The sequence below is a fragment of the Lytechinus variegatus genome, chromosome 4 (genome assembly GCF_018143015.1).
Source record: "Lytechinus variegatus isolate NC3 chromosome 4, Lvar_3.0, whole genome shotgun sequence".
NCBI classification, from domain to species: Eukaryota; Metazoa; Echinodermata; class Echinoidea; order Temnopleuroida; family Toxopneustidae; genus Lytechinus; species Lytechinus variegatus.
In genome coordinates, this window is record NC_054743.1 from 20316004 (window position 1) to 20336346 (window position 20343).

Consider the following 20343-nt stretch of genomic DNA (forward strand, 5'->3'; position numbering starts at 1 on the left):
ATTTGGAAGGAAGTGAACTTTTAGACGGTTTGCTCAAGTTCATGTGGATTTGACCAAATACGCGTAGGCGCTACAATTTTCTGATAAGTTTTGAGACTTCTTTTCTTCAAATGTCAGAAAGGTCCTTTTTGGATTCACTGAAAATTTGTTTTTGTGGTAAATGGTATATTCATTGGCGATGGTTTAAGCGCGTAAGAAAGGTTCACCAGTCTTTCTTAAAGTCACTTTTAACTTAAGAACAGCTTTATGAAGCGCCCCCTAGGTCCACTTCATTGTTATATTTTTTAGATGTAATTTTTTATCATCCCAGCAGTTATTGTGTAAAACATCATTGGTGAGGATTCTTATTTAACTGATTTAAAATCAATTTCAGATAATGATGCTTCATTGGGACATTACCTTGAAGAAATATAGTATAGTAGAGGTGTTGCAAACGAATTGAATAAGTCCTCGGACTATGGGGTCTGGGGTTCAAATCCCAACGCATCACTTGCGTCCTTTGTCAAAGCATTTATCTACATTTGCCACTCTCCACCTAGGTGTAGTATATGGCCACCTGGTAGGAAGAAATTCTCAAATGCTTCAGCAACTGATCAAGGTAATTGTGATAAAGCCAATTTAATAATAACATCATATTTAATAATTTCAAGCAGGGCCCGCTTTGAGAACAGTTTTCGGAACTGAAGTGGCTACCCTGGGTAAAATATGACAGTGTTATCATTTTTCTCATTCAAATGTCTTACATTTATTTTAATTCATTCAAACAGTTGCAGTGTGTAGACGGCATGCGAGTGAGGGATCTCTTGGCTGGTGCTATGTTAGAATACAAGCTTCCAGACTGTAGGGTTCGTCTAGTCTCAACGAGGGCGCTACTCAACGAGGATGCAGAAGCTTATTTACTCAGGAATAAAGACATTGAATTTGAGGAGAGGTTGCTGGAAATACCAGTAGAAGGTGAGTTCTTCAAAATGATAATGAAAATATTTTTTTAAATATTCTTTTTACCATATTAGAATCATAATATTTGTTTAAGATATTCATCATACATGTATATCAAGCCATTCCATCTCGAGTCCATCTTACATGGTTTTATGTAACAATTTATCTTTCTGCATTCATTTATTGCCTGGGTAAAGTGAAAAAATTATGTAAATGTAGATTTGAAGTTTGCCACAAGTCATTAGTTGGTTATTGGTCATTATCGTCATCATCGTCATCATTATCATCATCGTTCTTATTGCTGTCATCGTCATCATCAACATCAATATCATCATCATCACCACTACCACCATCACAATATTCCTTACATGCCTTGAGCACTCTACTGAGTGGATTTAGGACTTTATAAGTCACATCATACTCTTTGTTATTATTATCATCATATCACTTTCACAAGCTCCATCATCTCATAGACTTTTTTAATCGTTGTAAATAAACAGTGTTTGGTATCTCAATAGATATTGATCTCAAAGTGAATGATCTCATCTCAATAGCCTATTTGTCTGTACGATGAATAAAAAGCAATGCTTTTGATATGTTTTTGTTTACCCTTTTTTCAATTATTTTTCGGACTGCATGATAAATGTATATCTTTCTTTTTCAGGTACCACCGACCGATGTCTAGCTCTTCTTCTCAACTTTGTCATATCACAGAGGGATTACTGTGATCTTCTACGCAGCTACTTCAATACCTATGAAGATCCACTAAGGTATTTACCTACCAATTTGATAATTTTGGTTTAATTGCAGGATTTACATAATAATTTTCCCGGGATATATCATGGCTTATCATTTATTTTGAAATGTTGTTAATACCACAAAGCTTTATATATAATAATAATAATAATATAGGGTTTGTATAGCACATGTATCCACCTTGCTAGGTGCTCAAGGTGCTCCTATATTACCCCGGCTAAGCTAGTCTACCGATTCTGGTGTTCACAGCTTTTTGAGGAATCACTTCCTGCCGGTACCCATTTACCTCATGCACCTGGGTCAAGTGCAGCACAGTGTGGATAAATTTCTTGCTGAAGTAAAACACGCCTTGGCTAGGATTCAAACCCACGACCCTCGGTTTGAAAGGCAAGAGTTAGAACCACTAGACCACAATGCACCCACATAAAAAAGAAAGATATTTGTAGTGCCAATTTGCCGAAATATAGTTTTTAAAAATGAATTAAGTCCTGAAATGGGAAGAATATGAATATAAACAAAATCTAATGAATTTTTATGAATTCATTGATACATTAAAATTTCCAAAAATATTTAAGAAATATTATTATGAAGCCCAGGATATCATAAAAGTGTGGTTTAAAATTCTTATTTAAACTAGGGTTAACTTTATGTTTGATTATCAGAATACCACTCCTTGTGTAATGTATTGCATTCAAATATGGATATATTTTGTGTTTTTTTACTTTTAAAGCACTAATAAACCAAACACAAACAAGCAACAACAAAAATGAAAAAAAAGAAAAGAGAAATAACAAAATTGAAATAAAGAAATAAAAAAGACACTATTAAAAATCAACAGCATGCAAATCATTGGAAGCCTTCTAATGTAGCTCTGCTTTAAAAGTAAGATTTTTTTTTACTGAAAAAAGAAATGGTTTTGAATTAGCTGGAACAGTTGGTATAATTTCTTTGGCAAGACCTGAAGACTGTCAAGGGATCCAGTTAGAAATAATGAACTTTCTTGCATGGTTTAATGCACTATTAAACAAAGTAATCCATGTCTTATACATCTATTTCAAGAGTTTGAATGCAATGCAAATTGCTTCTTATAGGATTATACATGTATGCTGAAATTAGAATTGGTAATGTGTAGAATCTAGGGTATTCATGGATACAATTCTTGCGTGAAAGTACAAGGATATTTCACACTTATTCAAATCTATAATATTTATTGCTGTGTTAAAGTATGCAAACTCCGCAGTCCAATGTCACATTCCATGTTCACACAAGAATTATCCTCCTTGGCCTGATGGAGATGGGGTTTATTGAATGTTGAGATTGAGCCCACCTGGGCTGATGGAGCAACATCCACTGTGCATGTGTAGGAAATAAAAACATTAGTACCGTGTTTACACATTGACTCGGCTCGGGGGTTGAACACGAGAGCCGTGCTCAACACGGCAATTTTATGCTGTGTAAACGCGATCAGAGTGATCCGCGAGCCGTGTCGAACACGGCTTTATCGATCCTACAAAATCGAAGGTTTCAACCCGCGACCCGAGTCAGACTCGGCAATTTTTTCGTGTGTAAACAGAAAGCCGTGTCAAACTCTCGACCTAGGTCACTGCGCGCGCTTTCACTTTTGGCATTGTTGTTGTTCGCACGGACAAGATTCGATTCCGGCGGTGAATTTCCCGCTTTTAATTTGCGACGTCATAATTCTTCTTCCGTTCGAGATCCGCGAGCCGTGTTGAACTCGCCTTTTTATATGTACGTATGAACGCGATCTCTGATCCCTTCTTCGCAGTGTTCAACCCGGCTCGCGGATTCAACACGCGAGCCGAGTCAATGTGTAAACACGGTATACATTTAGCATGCCATGATTGCAATGTGATAACTCTACACCATAATTGGAGCTGAGATAACATCTCAATTATGATAGGAACCTAATCTGGTGATTTATAGATTGGATCGAAAGCGGCAATTCCAGAGTAAATTCTGTTCTATCTGTAAAATATGTGAATTTTTCAAGTTAATGAGCCAATGCGACAAGTTAATAATGTACAAGTAGTATTTAGAAGTTGCAAGATGAAGTTTGTCCCCACTTTTGCACTAGTATATAGCTATTTTTATTGATACTAAAATATTTCAGAAATTTTTCCTTTTTTTTGCAACTTAAAACAGAATTCTCTCTGAAAAGAATGAATGATATTGTAAGTTGCAGTTCAGTATGAAAACATTAATGTGGATGAAAAATGTAATAATAAACTCATGAATTCACTGTTTAATTTGAATCCAATCCAATCCAGTACTCATTTGATATAGTGTCTTTTTCTTGCAGTTACAAAGCACTGCACACATATTTTACAAGCATCTAATGAGATAAAATATTCACTCAAAACACAACAATTTTTTCATAATTGGACATTAAAATGACAACCATATCATTTGGAATCTTGAAGATGGGCTTTTGGTTCACATTATCTGGCTGATTTAGCTAGATTTTGATGAGTTATAATTATTTGGGAATTCACTGAAGAAATTTTTAGTCAAATGTTGAAATCCTGGGATTTTTTTAAAGAAAACTTTTCACAAGCCCTGGTGATTTAATTGCCAATTATTACATGTACATGTTGGTCCACCAAGACAGGACTTAGAAAATAGAAAGTTGACCCTGACGTTGAAGACATTTTGATGAATTTGATAAAGCAGAAAATGACAGAAAAATATTGGTGAACATTTTGCATAAGAAAAAAAGCCATTACAGAATAGAGTTATTATGATTTTCTAAGTTTTTAATATGAAGCATCATAATCACATGCCCAATATGGTCACGTGATACATTTTTTCTAATGGTTCATGATAATTGATAATAGTTTTTCTCATAGAAGCAGGTATGAAATTATGTGTATGATAGTATGTTAAATGCACAAGTATAATCATTATCAATTTTCTGAAAGTGGCATTTTGATTTTCATGGACTTTATATTACATGACTACATGTATATACATGGGGAGCTGCTTGTGTGAAGTCACAAAATTAAATCTGTATTCTCTATAGCCATAAGTCTGCTAATCTTTAACAGATTTTTGTCATATCATCACCAATGTGTTTTTCTTGTTAAAAAAAATGCTTTTACAAAAACCAGCTTTATGTATGTCTGGGTGAACTTTACTTGATGAAACCCCAAAACTAAGTACTTCAAATAATTTTATAACCAAAGTCAATGTTGCTTGAATGTATGGTGTCTTTTCCTTTCAGTGTCAAGTACCGCTTGTTTCAATTCTCAGTTTAATGACTCATAAGACTTCTTTGTCCCCTATCTTTCCATGGAGACATTTTTCAGATATTATAAGTGACATTTACTCCTTGAAAACACCATTTTTGCCCAGAGTTACAAATTTATGAGCACAGGTCACAGCAAAGAGCGTAGCAAATTAAGTCTGCCTGAAACCAAAACTAAGCGGGATGACTAAAAAAGCTGAATTACGATATTAATGTGATGGAATTCGGCAACAATACAGGGGCAGTACTGTTCTTCCGTGATTTTGGTTTCTTTTCCTGGCCGACCAGCTCATTGCCCCCTATAGATAACTACTTATCCCCCATTCCATTCAAATGCAGAAATAGAAATGCTTTGTTATCGTCTTCTGGTTTAATCCTCATCTCTCCCCTTTTGACCCCTATCAGCTATAGAACATGGGCAGGATGATTCTGTTTTGCATTGTAGAGAAAAGGTGGTTTCAAACCGCCTCGATCACAAGAATCCCCGTTAAATTATGAGAACTTTTTTGGCTAAAAAATACCCATTAATTATTCCTGTATTCACACCGCCCCGAAACGTACCCTTTGGGATAAGTTCCCGAAGTTACGAGCATGCGCAGTATGGTCTCATAAGCAGGCAAGGCGCGAGATTCAAATTCACTAGCCCAGCAGCCACCCACGCCGCCGCGCCCAACGACACGCTGGGCTAAAAGTTCCCGTAATTTGCTTTCACATCGCCAAAATACCTGCGACCTTGGAAAAATCCCCGCGAAAGTTCTCGTAATTTCGCCAAGTACCTACTATTTAGCGGGTATTTTCTTTCGGGGAAATTACGCGTAGTTTGCTTTCAGATTACCAAAATACCTGGTATTTTCTGATCGGGGTAAATTTCCCGATCAGAGAATACCTGGAACTGACAAACTTCGAGGCGGTCTGAAACCACCTAAAGTGTGCTGTGATTCTTATTGTATAAAATATGTACATGTACCAGGGTATTTTAACAAACATGTGCTTTCCTACCACAAGATCACAGAAATATCTAGAGTTTTCCGATTAGGAATTTCACAGGAATCAAGAAATATTTGGTATTTTCCAAATATGAAAGAAAATTACATGTATGATATTGACTCTAAAATTCCTGCAAGTGTAGAAGGTACATGTAGTCCTACTTTTTCAAATTGTGAGACCGTTCACATTAAGTTGTCAAAAATTACCAGGTTTTTGCTGGGTGATATCTAGCAAATTTTAAGAACTTCAGATGTAAGACAGAAACAAAAGAATGTGCTGCCCTTGTTTTGGAATTCAAGAGTCTTTTACCCCTTTCATATTGTGCTTATCTCCGGCGAACTTCACCGGTGAAGGGGAAAGTGTCCAGTATGAAAGGAGAACTTCGCCGGTGAAACAGCCAGTATGAAAGGAAACCGGAGAACTTCTCTTTATTGACGTCAGAGGTCAATTTTTTTTCTCTCCCAAAGACCCCTGTACCGAAATTCCACGCGCAATAAGTTGCAAGCTCAGCTGAATGCTATGGCCAAGGATAAACCCTCGAAAATAATTTGTTTTACTAACAATATTTATTTAAAAGCACTTTTTACATGTATAAAATGTGCTAAAATATAAAAACAAGGTGATATTGTTTGTTTTTCTCGAAATACTTCCAAAATATGCTGTTATTAATTTTTTTATACCTTTTTGTAAAAGGTAAGAAGTAATGTTTACAATTTTCTTTCGTTTTGTTCTGCAATCGCCCGTTGACTTTCGCCGGGGAAGTGCGAAAGGGTATATTTTTTTCTTCGCCGGTGAAGTGAGGAATGCGAGGCAGAGAAGTGAAAAAATTAAAAGGGCAATATGAAAGGGGTATTAGTGCTGGCTCATTACTACATGTATAGGAACATTTATGGTTCAGGTGGGGGTGAACATACATGTACAAAAGAATTAGAGACCCAAATAGGTTTTCATAATTTACAGATTTTCTTACGAGTGAGCAAGTATAAAAGCACCCATTAAGAGTTAAAAATGTATTTCTGAACCAGTAGAATTCATCTCATCTTCCAACACAAACTCTTCTTTTTCTCTTTCTTTCCCCCTTCTCTTTCTTCGCCTGTTTATGGCCGTGTTTATGCTTCCTCTTTTCAGGCCAGAATCAGCGTTTCCAAACGTGATTAGTCCAAAACATGGTTGCGTCCATGCTTACTTCCATTTAAACGCTTTTTCAAAACGCAGATAGTAAACTCACAAAAAGGTGCTTTGTAAACATCATTTGACCAGAATCAGGCTTTCTGGGGAAGCATAAACAGAACCACTATCGTAAACTTGTTTAAATGACGTCATTTGGTACATGCTTCCGGTGAGATGAAAATCCGCGGGCAAATACAGTCGCATTGCTCCACGTTATAACAACAATAAAAAAAAAACTTTCGAAAAAAGGCGCGCCCAATTTGACCTCGCTTTACGATTCGAAGCCAGCTGGAGATCTTGATTTGCGCTCAAAAGTTAAGCATAAACAGCACTCCCAGAACCACGTTTACGATCGGCGTTTTGAATCGACATTTGAAATCGCTGATTCTGTCCTCGCAATGGAAGCATAAACACACCCTATGTGTATCTCAATCCATAGATATTTATACCATTGCTCGTATGTATGTCCCTTTTACTGTGTCTCTTGTTTTCTATTCTTATGTTTACCAGTGACTACCTGACTTTGTTTTCAAACTGTATGCATTAATTATGTTGTTTTGGTATTAACGTTTCCTTCCTTTTTAATTTTGAAACTTCACCTGTTTGGTCAAATAATGCTAGAAATATGTTTGCCATTTATAATTTTTCCTCCTATATTTTTTTCTCTGCAGTCAACTACCTTCATTATCATCATACCATAAACGATTGTTGTTCTCAAATCTCAGGCCAATTCTACGCTATAGCACCAGACTATTAGCACAGGTGAGTGAGTTTAAGTGAAATTCAAATTATTACAATTAGAAGGTTTTACTACTAGATAAGTTTGCATTCTTATGTGTCAGTAAATTAGTATGAGAGCTTTGTAAAAAAATTATCATAATTGTAAGCATAGAACTACCAGCAATAGCAAACATGACATCAAGTTAAAATATAAAATGTGAGAAGTTAAATAGGTATAGAGGTAGATGTAGAAGTAAAAGTAAAAAGAAAAAAAAAATCTGGAAAATACAGGACAATCATGGTGCTATCAGTTAGAAAATACGATTTGGGGGAGTATTAATGAATGCCATCAGAAGCATAATAATCCATCTTTAATTTTGTGTCAATATTTTCCTGTGAAAAAAAAGAAAGCAAGTTTTTCTTCATGATAAATATATTCATATGATCTTATTAAGACCCCTGGAAATGTCATGTGAAGCATCACACCCATTTGTAAATAGAGTTCTTACAAATACAGTGACAGTGGGTTAGAATGTTGGAAGCTCCTTGTGAAAATATAGTACATAAATCCCTGGTTTTGCTGTATTTTGCCTGATAAAACACCTCCCCAACAGACTAATCAATGGGCTCTGTGAAGTAAAGTGCAATACTGCCATCTTGTGGTCACTGTACCAACAACTTTCAATTTTCCAATGCATTGGCCAAATTTTTGTCCAATGCATATGAAGTTTCTTTCATCAACAGCGCCACCTATTGGCAGTAACCTGTACATGTAGCTGATCTGCAGTTTTCGGGTTCTTCTGTGTTCTTTGAGAGAATGTTTTGTTGCGCTCAGTGATAATTCCCTTTTGTTTGAATGGATTATTTTACTAGGAACGCTGTATATAATTTGAAAATTTGGTATCAGTCATTTGATATTCAGGAGTGAAATCAAAGATTACACTTTCTTTCAATGATTCACCTGGAATCCACATTATAGAGATGAAAAACAAGGAATATTTTGTTTGAAAAAAAAGAGAATGCATTGTCCTTTTGCTTCAGAATTCCAGCCCAGTTCCCTCAGAAGTTTTATAGCATACTCTGTACCCAATCCTCTCATATATCCTTTTTTTTTAAGATAATATTTTTAATGTTTTATTTTCTCCTGGTTTAGTACATGTATCTCCTTATCCCTATGTAGCCCGATATCTGCATTATACTTGTTATCAGGGGAGCAATACATGACGAAGTTCTGTCAGCCATGTAAGAATTTCAGTATCTTATAACAACAGCTTATGAAAATCATTTGTTTCCAGAAATGCTGCCCGGGGGCCCGTAACACAAAGCTTATCAATGCTTGTAGAGCATTTTTGTACAATTGATTGCGTTGACTGCAATGTGCAATTAATCGTGAAAATCAAGCGTAGGATTAATTGCTAACCTTTGTGATACGGGACCCAGGTGGGTGTTTCATAAAGCTGTCCGTAAGATATGAACGACTTTACACACGACTGGTGACCCCTTCTTGTGCTAGATGATACATCCCTATGTCATCCATTTAGGACATAAGAACATGTTCCAGTCATTCTGAACACAAAAGTTTGCAATTAAAGGTAAATTCCAGTATTGGTAACGATCTCAAAATGACTTTTTACAGAATCTAATATGACCACCCAAGTGTCTGTTTGTATGAATAAAAAATATGTGCCAAAGGATTCTGGAAGAAATTGTGTAATTGCTGAGAAATAAGCAAAATAAGCGCGGATTCGGTCACTTCCGTCGGGTCTTTATTCCAGCAATAATAATACACTGTCCCACGTGTGCCTATCTGTGTTGGTGATCTTCAGTGTGAATATTTTTCGGCATAGATTTCAAGATTTCACAAAGTTCAGTTTATGTAACTGTACCAGATCTAGATCCTCAATGATATAATGACAATTAAGCCTGGTTTTACAGACTTTTTCATGAAATCAGTGTTTATTGCAACTACTGGCATTTCTCTTTAATCGCTAAATACCAGTGACCAATCAAGATCATCGTTGCATGCGCACTCTGTTTGAAATACTGACCGGGATCCAATGAGTGCAGTTCTTTCATATTTGCAATTCATCTCAAACCTTTGTGTTCCGGACCCCTGTCTCATTCTATATCTACCCTCTCATCCATCCACTCATCCATGTAACTTGATCATGTTGTTTGGCATGACTCCAAGTGATGAGAACGAGATGAAATGATGACAGATAATGTAATGATAGGTCTCTAGAGATGTATGCCATTATTTATCATATTGTCTGACATCAAGTCAAACTTGAATTCTAGGGGGTAGGCCCATTAACACTGCAACAAGTTCAGTTTTTTATTGTCATGAACATAAATGGTCAGCAGTGTAAACTGGGAGGAAGAGAAAACATCTCTGTAGAATATGAATATGACAATACATGTAATCCATTTTTAAGATGGCTCTAAATACTTGGGTACTGTCTCTTAGGGCCTCCCAGAAGGGCCATCTGCACCACCCCGAGTTTTCAAATTAGCGCGATATTTCTGATCCAGTAAATTATCCCGATCTGAACAATCTCGAGATTATTTGCAATGGAGATGCAATTACACTAAATGTATCGCGCTAGTTCTTAGGATTAATCTCGAGATTGCAATCCCAAGTCAACTTGGGATTATTTGCAAAATAGCGTGCTATTTTACGAATTATCGCGCTAATTCGTAGGTGCAGACGCACTCGGGATTCGGGTGTCAGACCATAATGCATCGATGCCTCGCTCAAGCAGGAATCGCTCTTCTTGCGATGGTTGAGACGGGGTTTCTTGAATCTCGAGATTAATCGCGAAGAGGGCCAATCGGGCTAAAATCCTAAAATTGAGCAAACTCGGGATGGTGCAGCACCGCCTAGATACATCATCACTCCGATGGAGTCTGGTCATCGGATTATTCTTGCACATGATCTACATGTATGCATATGAAAAAGATAGGATAAAAACTTGAGAATTCCTCATGTGTGAATGTTTTTCATCTTGCCAAGAAGGTATCTCGTTGAATACCATACATCTGTTGTTGTGATGAACTTGGTACCAATTTGGAAATGCTGATTAGGGTTTTCATTGTCTTGAAATGTTTGGTAGATATATTTGATTTTCTCTGTGCATACATAGCATAGGGAAAAGTTAAGTTAACTCCATGTGAAAACACATTGGAACCTGCAGCAAAGTTGTTTATTTTCGTGGTTCAGACAGAACTTTGTAATAATCTGACATCCAACGCAATCCCTGATGTTTCTAAAACATCAAGAGAAATGGAATAGATTCATTAAGAAAAAGCTAGAAGTATTTAAGCAAATAATCCAAGTAATTACTTCGTAAGTTGCTGTCTTGAGATTGCGGGAGGGTGATGATGTTGATAATGATAATAATACCAACATGCTTATATAGCGCATATCACTGCCAAAATGCATCCCTATGCGCTTAATTGGATATTATTACCCTGGCTTTAGCCTCGCAGCCTTTTATAGCGCGATGGCATTTCAAGGAATAAATTCCTGCCAGGTACCCATTTACCTCACCTGGGTCGAGTGCAGCACAATGTGGATGAATTTCTTGCTGAAGGAAATTACGCCATGGCTGGGATTCGAACCCATGACCCTCTGTTTCAAAGTCCGAAGACTAATCCACTGGGCCACAATGCTCCACGGTCCATAGTTTTCGGTCATTGACACAGAAGATATATAAAAAGCCTCAACACTGCTCTCCTTGCCGACTGTTTTCGCAACTTCATCTTGGTTGGACGGGTGATCTCATACTAGAGTAGGCTGACTGGTTGTCACAAGCTAACTGTGTGTCCTGGATGTGCTCTGATGTATATCTGGCTGAGGCCCATTAGAGAGAGATTCAACCTGAGAATTATACCCCTTTCATATTGCGCTTTTCATCGGCGAACTTCAGCGGCGAAGTTCGCCAGCGAAGGGGACAGTGCCCAGTATGAAAGATACACAAGAGAACTTCACCTGTGAAAAGGCCAGTATGAAAGCAAACCGGAGAACTTCTCCTCTTTAATGACGTCAGAGGTCAATTTTTTTTCTCCCCCGAAGTCCCCTGTACCGAGATTCTGTGCGCGATAAGTTGCAAGCTCAGCTGAATGCTATGGCCAAGTAGATACCCTCTAACTTAATTTTTTTTACTAACAATTTTTATCAAAAAGCACTTTTTACATGTATAAAATGCACAAAAATATAAAAATAAGGTGATATTGTTTGTTTTTCTCGTAATACTTCCAAAATATGTTGAAATTATTGTTTTTGATACCTTTTTGCAATAGGTAAGAAGTAATGTTTACAATTTTCTTTCGTTTTGTCTTGCAATCGCCCGTTGACTTTCGCCGGGGAAGAAATGTCAGTGCGAAAGGGTACATTTTTTCTTCGCCAGGGAAGTGAGGAATACGAGGCGGAGAAGTTCGCCAGCAAAGTTTTTCCGGTGAAAAATGAAGAGGGCAGTATGAAAGGGGTATTAGCGAGCCTTACTTCTACTCTCATAACTTCTTCGCTTTCTGCTCGAGCTGAAGATAACTACATCCACATATCATTTGTGGATATGGCCTAGTATGGAGGAGAAAGAGGGAGGGGGGGGGGAAGGAAGAAGTTAAATCTTAATGAAATATAAATCAGTTAAACTGAATTCTTCTAGGATAGGTTCCTAATACTGCAACATTCCTTGCATTTTTAATAAAATGAAAGTAAAAGGACTTTTCTCTGACTGATCTGTTTTAAGCAGTTAGTGATGAAAACTAAAATATGGATGCATTTGCCAAAGGCCAGTACAAAAGAAAAGCCAGAAAAAGAGAGAAGTTACACAAGATAAAAGACCAGAGATAAGTGGGTTTAACTCCGCTGTACTTCTCTTTACAAAATGAGGAAATGTATCAGAGAAGAGCCAATTAGTTGAGATTTGTTGAACCCATGCCAATTGATTCTTCGTATTCTCTTGTAGCTTCTCAAGGCAGCATTACTGGCATATTTCTCTTTGCTTACAATAATCCTAATCTGAGTATTTAAAGCCTAAACTGGTACTAACTTATTGAATATCATTGTCATACCCTTTGTCGCAATCAAATAAAAGGTGAAAAGCAGCTCTTGGTTCCACATTATTGATTTTACGTCATGTTTAAGTGTTGAAAGTCGCCACATCTTTGACAATTACTGAAAGGATTTCTGTTTTGATGCATGGTGATCGATGCAATCCTTTGTATCTCCGAATACAAATTACAAAAACTTCTTTTATCTTACAATAACAATTAAATGGGTATTTAGCCTTAAGTGGAAATCCATGAAAAAGTGCAGATACTTGAAAGTCATGACCCGCATGTGTGTGATCGTCACGTCATTTTATTTCTCATCTCCAGTAACCCAAAAGTTTACACGTAGGCCTGTCCTAGTTAGGTGGTATTCGGTTGCATGGTCTTAAATCTCGAGTACCCTATAGACTTCTTAATTTGTCCTGTTTACTTTCTCAATTTTCTGATGCAATTCTGTTATAACGTTTTTTTGTATGGTAAATTTTGATAATGGTGTTGAATGTATGATGGTGATGATGATGATGGTGATGATGGTGATGATGCTGATGATGAGGATGATTATGATGATGAAGTTGATGATGATGAATATGATGGTGGTGGTGTTAAAGATGATGATGGTGATGATGATATTTGTGATGGTGGTGGTAGTGGTGGTGATGATGATGATGATGATAATTGTGGTGGTGGTGGTGATGATGATGTTGATGATGAAGATGGTGATGAATGATGTTGCTGTTTTTACTGATACATTATTTACCCAGGGTAGTAGCCTCACAATTGCTCCATCTGCTACAAAGCATCTACCATAGTGTCGTCAAGTGAAGGAGGCAGATTGGGTTGTGGACCCATCACCTCCCATTCATGAGTCTGATGTTGTTAACACAGAGCATACACATCTGAGACACTGATGATTTTGTGACCATTATTGGTTCACACGATGGTTTATTGCCATACTTTCCATTTTGTTGATGCTGTTCTTATCAATGCAAACTATTTGCTTGTACATGTATTTTCAATTAATGATTATCTGTCATATATCATCTCAGCACTTCATGCTCTCAGACTAGCTTATCAATGCCTTCACTGCAGGGGAAAGCCTCTTGTGGGAGACATTCTGTGCTCCCATCTTCTCAAAGATATTCCAATCTTTCAAGTCATTATAAAGAGGGCAGGCTATTGCTTTTTAAGAAGTGAAAGTTTATGCTAACTTGAAGTTGGATATTGATTTAATTTTTGGCTTCTGAAAGCTGAAGAAAGTGCTCAAGAGATTAAGTGGCCTTTCTCGCCATACAGGCCAAGGCAGATATTGTGGATGGTTTGCTTGGACACTGGTCACATGCTGGTCCATGTGGGAAAGACCCAGGCAAGCAAGGGGGTCCAAGGTACCCTCCAGACTGGTTCAAGACTTAAAACCATTGATACCTGCTCACACAGCAAAGAATTGCTGTGTGAGCAATGGCATCTTACGCTCCACCTATTTTGTAGTGGTCTTTCCTATTCAGTTAAGAGAGTTAAGAGAGATACAAATGACCTACACTGATGCAATGACCATTATGTCCACATTTCAGCAGTGATCATCCATTCCTTATTATAAGCAGTATCTCCATTCACTTTTTACATCCTTTGTTGCGTCAGTTTTTTTTATTGATTTGCAGTTTATTTTGAGACGCAACCTTTTATCTCAAAAGCAGATCATCCAGCACCAAGACAGATTATTTTGCCATTACACAGTTCAGCCCTACATTCAATTTTCAAGCATGTTTGAAGAGAAGTTGACAATTTTTCAAACTTATTGCAAAATGTCTTTGCTTATTGGATACTAACACCATTCATCCCCCTTGCTCGGATACAACAAAACAAATTGTTCGATGGATATAGGCCTAGGCCTGTAGCCTTTTAAAGCACCTGACAAGTAGGCATATCATTCTATACTGTGCTACATATGAAACAATGTTTATGTAGCTAAGGCATAAGTTGTAGGCCTATATGTCACATATGTTGAAAAAAAAATACTTGATAGTTTGTCAATAAAAAGACAATAATCATGCCCAGATTTGACTATGCTGACAAAGGTATACAGTCTCCATGAGAAGTGAATTATTCAATTGAAATATTTATTTGCTCGTTAGGGAATCATATCCAAGGTAGTCTAGATCTTCGTATTCCCAGGCACCGGGCTGTAGGGTCAAAATCAATCAATGGTTCTATCTCTGAAGTTCTGGTTCTTGTGCACATCACCTGATGTGACAGAATGCCACTTGTTGGGTCTAAATCACGGCACAGTGGTGCTGTAGGTATACTAAGGATACAGCCTTCCCAAGAGAAGTCTTTCAAAGGATAATTTCCTGGAAACCAAGTGCAAATTTTCTTACCTTTTTTGCCTGGTAGGCTATACACTAGTTAAACACATGGTTCTGCCTTTCTCTCATACCCCTTTCATAAACCCAATTATGCGGCTAATAGCAGCATAATTTGGTCGTAAAATTGGAGGAGGACCAGAGTTATCCGCATTATTTTGATGCTGCTATTATCCGCATAATAGCAGCATCGAGACAAGATTTTGAGTTTATGAACGCATTTCCAAATAATGCGGATAATTGCCATGGTGCGGTCACAAGGTCACCCTTTTCCAACACAACCGCATCGGAGGGGGCGTGTCCAGTTGTCATGACGATTATCCGCCTTTTTCATGACGGGCGCTCGTAAAAATAATGCGGCTTATTTTCGGAGTTTGTGAACGCAATTTTTATTGAATTATCCGCATTACTCTTAGGCGGCTAATTGGAGGATAGGTTTATGAAAAGGGTATCATTCTGTCAGATCAGAAGGAATTTTTTTCTTCTTTTCATTCCTTTAAATTAAAACAAAATAACAGTCATGTAATGTTGCATGCTCTTATATTTCATAGTCCTTGGTCAAGTATTTACACTGAACATAATTTCAGCAGACAAGAAGGTAGCAGGTGTATTGAGGTCTACCATAGAATATTAAAAAGTCATTAATTGTTGGAATTGCTTTTCAATCTCATGAATCTTATTTTATCATACTGTACATTCATCATTAGAAATACATGGGACTAGGCCCAGAAAAAATCCTTCAGGAGGAAAGTAGGTTGTTTATTTCTAAGGCTTTTTAGACCTTGAAGCTCTCCTATGTTTGTAAATATTGTGACAGAGAGGACTGTTAATGTTTATACCTTTTGCATCAGTCATTGCATGGACCTTACCACAAATGGTCCTTTTAACCAATACAAGGATAAGTATACTTCTAGGATGATAATCTTGAATATGTAGCAGACTTGGAAAGAATATTTATTCCTCATTGGAGAAATTTGCTTGGTTTGTGTATAAAATGTGTTTCCTGTTATTTACATTGTGGCAATCCGTAATAATGATAAAATAGGGCTAACCCCATATAGAGTTTTGAATTGTAAATTAGCTCAACCTTTGGAAATCAATCCAATCCAAATTCAATTTACTCTTGATAGGGCCTAGTCAAAATTTTAAAACGCTGTTCAGATGACCGTTCAAAGCATTAACGTTGACCTATTTTGATGACCATATAGATCTTTGGCCTTTATTGGAAAAAAAAACTAAAAGTAGCAGAAATTTCACATTTTACATCTTTATATTTATTAAATTCCCATCTATTTTCCACAGTTAGCATTATAATGAAGTGATGAATTGATGCAATCATTTGATCAGTTCAATGGGAGTTTTAAAGGCACTTTGAAACTTATAGAACGAACCACCCCCAAGAGATGCCCCTTGATGGGTAAATCAGCAAGCTCCATTGAATGTTTGATCTCGACATTATATAGGCCTACCACTAATTCCCTGATGTAGAAAATATTAGGGATAATTTTATTGCACAGTAGAAAGGGGCATCCCCTAAAATGATGAGAGGGCTTGCTCTAATCTTGGTTCATACCCTTTCTGAAGGAAATGCCTCAATAGGTGGTTTCAAACCGCCTCGATCACAAGAATCCCGTTAAATTACGAGAACTTTTTAAGGCTAAAAAATACCCGTTAATTATTCCTGCATTCACACCGCCCCGAAACATATCCTTGGGGATAAGTTCCTGAAGTTACGAGCATGCGCAGTATGGTCTGATAAACAGGCAAGGCATGAGATTCAAAATCACTAGCCCAGCAGCCACCCACAGTTTCCGTGCCCAACCTGCTGGGCTAAAAGTTCCCGTAAATTGCTTTCACAAAATACCTGTGACCTCTTAATTTCGCCAAGTACCTACAATTTAGCGGGTATTTTCTTTCAGGGAAATTACGCGTAGTTTGCTTTGAGATTACCAAAATACCTGGTATTTTCTGATCGGGGTAAATTTCCCGATCAGAGAATACCTGGAACTGACGAACTTCGAGGCGGTCTGAAACCACCTAATGCGACCACTACAATGAATAGTGGGGGTGTCGTGGTATAGTGGTCAAGACTCTTGTCTTTCAATCTGAAGAACGATGGTTCGATTCCAATCCATGGCCTATTTTCCTTTATCAAGAAAATTACCCACATTGTGCTGCACTTGACCCAGGTGAGGGAAGGGTACCTGCAAGAAGTAATTTCTCAAAAAGCTCTTCGCACCAGAATTGGTAGACTAGCTTAGCAGGGGTAATTGGATCCCCTTACATGCGCTTATATAACCCTTTTCATAAACCTATCCTCCAATTAGCCGCCTAAGAGTAATGTGGATAATTCAATAAAATTGCGTTCATAAACTCCGAAAATAAGCCGCATTATTTTTACGAGCGCCCGTCCTGAAAAAGGCGGATAATCGTCATGACAACTGGACACGCCCCCTCCGATGCGGTTGTGGTGGAAAAGGGTGACCTTGTGACCGCACCATGGCAATTATCCGCATTATTTGGAAATGCGTTCATAAACTCAAAATTTTGTCCCGATGCTGCTATTATGCGGATAATAGCAGCATCAAAATAATGCGGATAACTCTGGTCCTCCTCCAATTTTACGACCAAATTATGCTGCTATTAGCCGCATAATTGGGTTTATGAAAGGGGTATTTGATTCCTATTTTATTTATTTCATAGGTCCATGAATAATACCAAAAGTCTGTACAATTTGAATTTACAGGGAAAACTAGTTGAGGGTACACTAAATTGTCTAGGGAAAGAATTTTTTTTGTAGAATAGTGGGAAGGGCTTTGTCCCTCGAGCTGATGGTACAAACTGCACCCCATCCTGCCCCAGCCCCTCTGTCTAGGCTCTTGAACAAATTATGGCAAAATTCTAAAATCTAAAATTTACTTCTCTCTTTTTTCATTAATTTCCTATTGAAAGCACTGCTGTTGATAGATACTTGGTTTATTAGTACAAAGCTCCTTTTGTACATGATATAATGCCGATAATTTTTTTTTATCATGTCATTTCAATTTTCAAAGTTGGGGAACTCAAAGCACCCCCATAACTGTATGCCTCTAAGTAAACGGATATTCATTCTGCTTTTTCAAGGGGGATCGTGTTTCTTGCAATATCTAATTTCCAGATAGTTTAAATGAAAGGAGATTACATATTTTCAAAGTTCCAAGCAGCTACCGTCAATACTTGCAAGATAAGACCCTTTATCAAACAAAGCAAAACAAAAGATTACATTTGACATCCCAAGGTGTGTAGTGAAGACCCCTACTTGACGTCATAGATCAGACGACCTCCCATCTCTAAGATATGAACTTGGTACTGGTTTTGAGCCATTAAATTGCTTTGGGAGGGCTTAGAAACTAACCTTTAAATCGCTCCTAAAATCAGTGTCAAGGATAATATTTACTCCTATATATTTAGAGTTCAAGGAGATAGGGTTAAGCTCACTTGACTTGGCAGAGAGTGTTTTGTAAGATTTTCTGTGGCCTTATTTAGTTGGTTTGCTTGTTGCTTCATTGCATGACGCTAGGTGATTTGATGGAAAGAATCAAGGTGAAGGATTTCTTTTTCCTGTCCTATATGTTATCTTCTTTGCTACCGCCAACACCCGGCTCTCCAGGAACACCCTTGCCATTACCACTATGCCACCACTGTTTGCATCCATCCATTGTGCTCCACACCCGTTACCACAAATACCATTGCAACTGGTACTGCTACCACCGCTACCACTGTACTATTATTCCACTATCCACCACCGCTATTATTACAAGTACTTTGACTGTCACTACCATTATAACCATCATATAACCATCATTACCATCACTCCATTAATACCGTGTTTACACATTGACTCGGCTCGGGTGTTGAATCCGCGAGCCGGGTTGAACACTGCGAAGAAGGGATCAGAGATCGCGTTTATACGTACATATAAAAAGGCGAGTTCAACACGGCTCGCGGATCTCGAACGGAAGAAGAATTATGACGTCGCAAATTAAACGCGGGAAATTCACCGCCGGAATCGAATCTTGTCCGTGCGAACAACAACAATGCCAAAAGTGAAAGCGCGCGCAGTGACCTGGTCAAGAGAGTTCGACACGGCTTTCTGTTTACACATGAAAAAAATTGCCGAGTCTGACTCGGCTCGCGGGTTGAAACCTACGATTTTGGCGGATCAAAAAAGTCGTGTTCGACACGGCTCGCGGATCACACTGATCGCGTTTACACAGCATAAAATTGCCGTGTTGAGCACGGCTCGCGTGTCGAACCCCCGAGCCGTGTCACTGTGTAAACACGGTATATATCTATTTAGGCCTAGGCATATCATCCATGATCTCAGACATATTTACATTATTTGCCACTTTAGGCATAGCTTTTTTTTTTTTTTTAGGGGTATCGGCATTTGGATTGTCTGTAATATTTTTGCCTGGCATAGCAACCACAGAATAGATGTGAAATAAGGCTAACAAAGAAATTTAAAGAAAGTACAGTCTAAAACCCATCAAATTATTAAAGGCGCTGTCACACCTTGGCGTTTTAGACAGCGTATGCCCGACGTATGAGGAATTTGGCGAATACGCTGGCGTACGTCGAATACGTTACGGGTAAGTTTTGCATACGTTAAGAGTACGCTAAAACACGCTGGTATACGTTGTCATACGGCGAGGTCGTCGAAAAATTTTGTGCAAGCTCAAAAATTTTCGACGTATGCCGGCGTATGGCTCATACGTCCCGCATACGCGGGCCATAAGTTGTAGGCAAGTTACGCGATCGTTGATACACGTTGACACACGTTACTCGTAAGTTACTCATAAGTCGATGTACGTCGAGATAATGTCCAGCGTACCCTAAAACTTACTTCTAACCTATGAGTAACGTGCTTTGAACGTATGTGTAACTTAACTCCAACGTATATTGACGTATGAAGACGTGCTCCGGACGACCACAAAACTTACTGAACGTGTTTATAACTTACAGCTACCGTATAATGGCGTATTGACAACGTTTATAGGAATTGGTATATAAAGGTGGGGTTCACAGGACGACCTCGCCGTATGACGACGTATG

General features: G+C 37.9%; 1 protein-coding gene across 1 annotated transcript in view; it reads left to right on the forward strand.

The window, feature by feature from the left end:
• The window catches only part of LOC121413582, a 69616-nt gene that overhangs the window by 28265 nt on the left and 21008 nt on the right, over nucleotides 1-20343 (forward strand). Inside the window, exons 2-4 of the mRNA XM_041606448.1 lie at nucleotides 768-954; nucleotides 1604-1709; nucleotides 7789-7879. Coding sequence (XP_041462382.1) covers nucleotides 768-954; nucleotides 1604-1709; nucleotides 7789-7879 — 384 coding nt within the window. The remainder of the gene's footprint in view (nucleotides 1-767; nucleotides 955-1603; nucleotides 1710-7788; nucleotides 7880-20343) is intronic.